This window comes from Acanthisitta chloris, unplaced genomic scaffold, assembly GCF_000695815.1.
Source record: "Acanthisitta chloris isolate BGI_N310 unplaced genomic scaffold, ASM69581v1 scaffold7629, whole genome shotgun sequence".
In the NCBI taxonomy this organism is placed as follows: Eukaryota; Metazoa; Chordata; class Aves; order Passeriformes; family Acanthisittidae; genus Acanthisitta; species Acanthisitta chloris.
The window spans coordinates 32,593-35,123 of record NW_008689721.1 but is presented as its reverse complement, the minus strand read 5'-3'; the positions used below and the strand labels follow the sequence as shown (position 1 = coordinate 35,123).

The following is a 2,531-nucleotide window of genomic DNA, read 5'->3' as shown; positions in this document are numbered from 1 at the left end:
GCAGGGCACACCCTGCTGGGAGCAGGCTGTGGGCAGGCCGGGCATCCCTGCTGCCATGGAAGGGTGCTGGGTGCTCCAGGGACTCTGTGCAGGTGGCAGCTGGATAGAGGGTTCTGGGCCCCTCCATCCCTTCCCCCTCCCTCCCTCCCCTGATGGTAGGGAGGAGGGATGCCTGTACTGGGAATGAGATTGCCAGGGCCTGTACAGAGCTCACTCCCTCCGTCTCCAGATCTTCCCCGTGCCCTGGCTGGTTTGATGGGGTCTTCTCTTGTGGGCATGGCCCTGTGTTGGTCTGCAGTCTGTGCAAAAGGCCAGGGCAGCCCACAAGTTGTGTTTGTCGAGTCTGCCTCCCTGCCTTGGCTCTCCTGGGAAAAGGGGTGCCATGGTGGGGTGGAACACTTGCCTGGCCAGCATGACCAGCACAGGGCACCTCTCCCAGGCATTGGTCTCAGATCAGCCCCCTCACCTTGCCCCTCTCTCACCTGACACCTTCAATTCCCCAGGGTGAAGGATGCAACCGGACAGCATGGGCAGGGCTGGAGGGACAGGATGCACATGGTGACAGAGGTAAGTCACAGGAATGAGGCTCCCTGGCAGCAGAAGGTGGAGTGGTCTCAGTGGGATGGTCTTGGTGCCTGGAGCAGTGAGATGAGCAGATGTGCTGGACCAGAACTCTTGGGGTTAAGAGTGGCTTTGTAAATACTCTGCTTTAGGCTTCCTACAGGCTGCAGATCATAGCCAGGGAAGGGGGAGTCAGCCCCATCATTTACCAGCAACCAGCGATATGGGGTGTACTGTAAGAAATGGACAAGGCTCCAATCTCTCTCCTGCCATGGACCATTAGGTGGCCTCAGCAATATGACAGCTATAGGTGCTCTGCTCGGAGCCCCTGCAGTTGCCTGGGCAGGGTCATACTCTGTGGGTCAGCCCCACAGTTGCTGTGGGCCTGGAGCCAGCACAGTGCCCACACAGCACCAGCCTGTGTTAGTGAGAACTCTCCTGGATGATCCACAGGCACTTGTCAGCACACAGGGTGTACCTCGATGTGGCTGGCTGTGATGTGGTTAGTGGAAATTACCTGTGGGGCCACGAGCAGGGCTGGGGTCATGGGCCTTGGGGCTGCAGAGTGCCTCTGGCCCATTTTAGCTACATTTGTGCTGCAGAGGTGAGGAAGGTGACAGAGGGAGGCAAGTGATGAGGGCTGGTGGAAACCCAAGGGAAGCAGAGAAACACGGGTGGAGAACTCACACCTTCATGAGATAAGAAAGAGCCTACAGTGACAAACCGTCCCTGTTTGAACTCCATGCAGGGCATAGTCCCATGAGGTGCCTTCAGGTTAGCCCTGCCCTGTGCTCTGGGTATCTGCTGACAACAAGGGGAGCTCTGGGCAGCTGGCCCAGGTACAGACCCCTGACCCATGGACACCCAGCTACATTCAACTAACTCCTCTTGAGCAGTCTGATCCTAAATCAGCACCCGAACTGCTCAGGAATGGCACTGACTAGGCCTTTCCCAGGGTAATGCTCCTTTTTGTGTCTATCTAACATCCCCAGGTGCTTTTGCCCTCACCTGCTGAGTGAAGCTCTCAGCATGTCAGCAGGCTTCAAACCACAGCATTGCATGGAACAGAAGTTGCATGTAGTTCTGAAAGTGTCCAGCTCTGTGGGAAGGACACATACAACTCCTAGGCAGTGCCAAAGATGCCTCTGTCCCTGGTCTCACCCCACACTGCTCCTCCCTGGCTGTGTAAAGGTTGCCCCTAGGCAGACCTCTGGGGCAGTCACTGTGCTTGGTTCAAGCTTTCTTGCCATGCCAGACCCCATGTAAGTCTGTCACAACATGTGCACCACAAATTTGAGTGTTAATTATTGCACAAATGTATTATTAGTACTAGAGCTGTTTTGGTGTTTTCCAAAGGCTGAGAGCCATTGCAAGTTCAGCATCATCTGTGGATGTGGCACTTGGGGACATGGGTTAGTGCTGGACTTGGCTGTACCGAAGGAATGGTTGGACTCAATGATCTTAGTGGATTTTTGTAACCTAAATGATTCTATGACTCAGCAAAGCTAGGAATGGGGGTGTCTGAAATCTGCTGGAGGCATGGGCAGGCAGAGATGGAGCCTGCCCAGGTCATGCTGCCAGCTTGGCCCCAACTGACAGGCTCTGTCTGGTTGCTGTTGTGTAGGTGGTTCCTGAGCAGCTCTAAGAGGAGGGATTCAGTAGCAGTTCTGGCCACTGACCCACCAATTAGGCCAAGCCCTGTACACCACTTCCCTGTCCCCAGATGCTTTCCATTGGGGTGCTGCAGTGCTGGCCCTGCAACCACAGCACTGACCTCACTGCTGCAGCATGGCCGAGGCAGAGACACACCTCAGCGGGGACTGGAGCAAGTCTGGCCCCACATATTCTCCATGTATGCAGTGTCCCATTCTTCCCATGTCACCTCTGCACTGGGCAGGATGGGGGATTCAGTGTCTGGATCTTTGCCCCTTCCTTTATCAGAGCCCACACAGAAGCAGAGACTATTGCAG

General features: G+C 55.5%; 1 protein-coding gene across 1 annotated transcript in view; it reads left to right on the top strand.

The window, feature by feature from the left end:
- Window positions 1-503: 503 nt before the first annotated feature.
- The window catches only part of LOC103808727 (receptor-type tyrosine-protein phosphatase V-like), a gene marked incomplete at its 5' end in the record, with an annotated part of 33,205 nt that continues 31,177 nt past the window's right edge, over window positions 504-2,531 (top strand). The window contains one exon of the mRNA XM_009081528.1: window positions 504-567. Within this exon, the coding sequence (XP_009079776.1) occupies window positions 504-567 (64 nt within the window). The remainder of the gene's footprint in view (window positions 568-2,531) is intronic.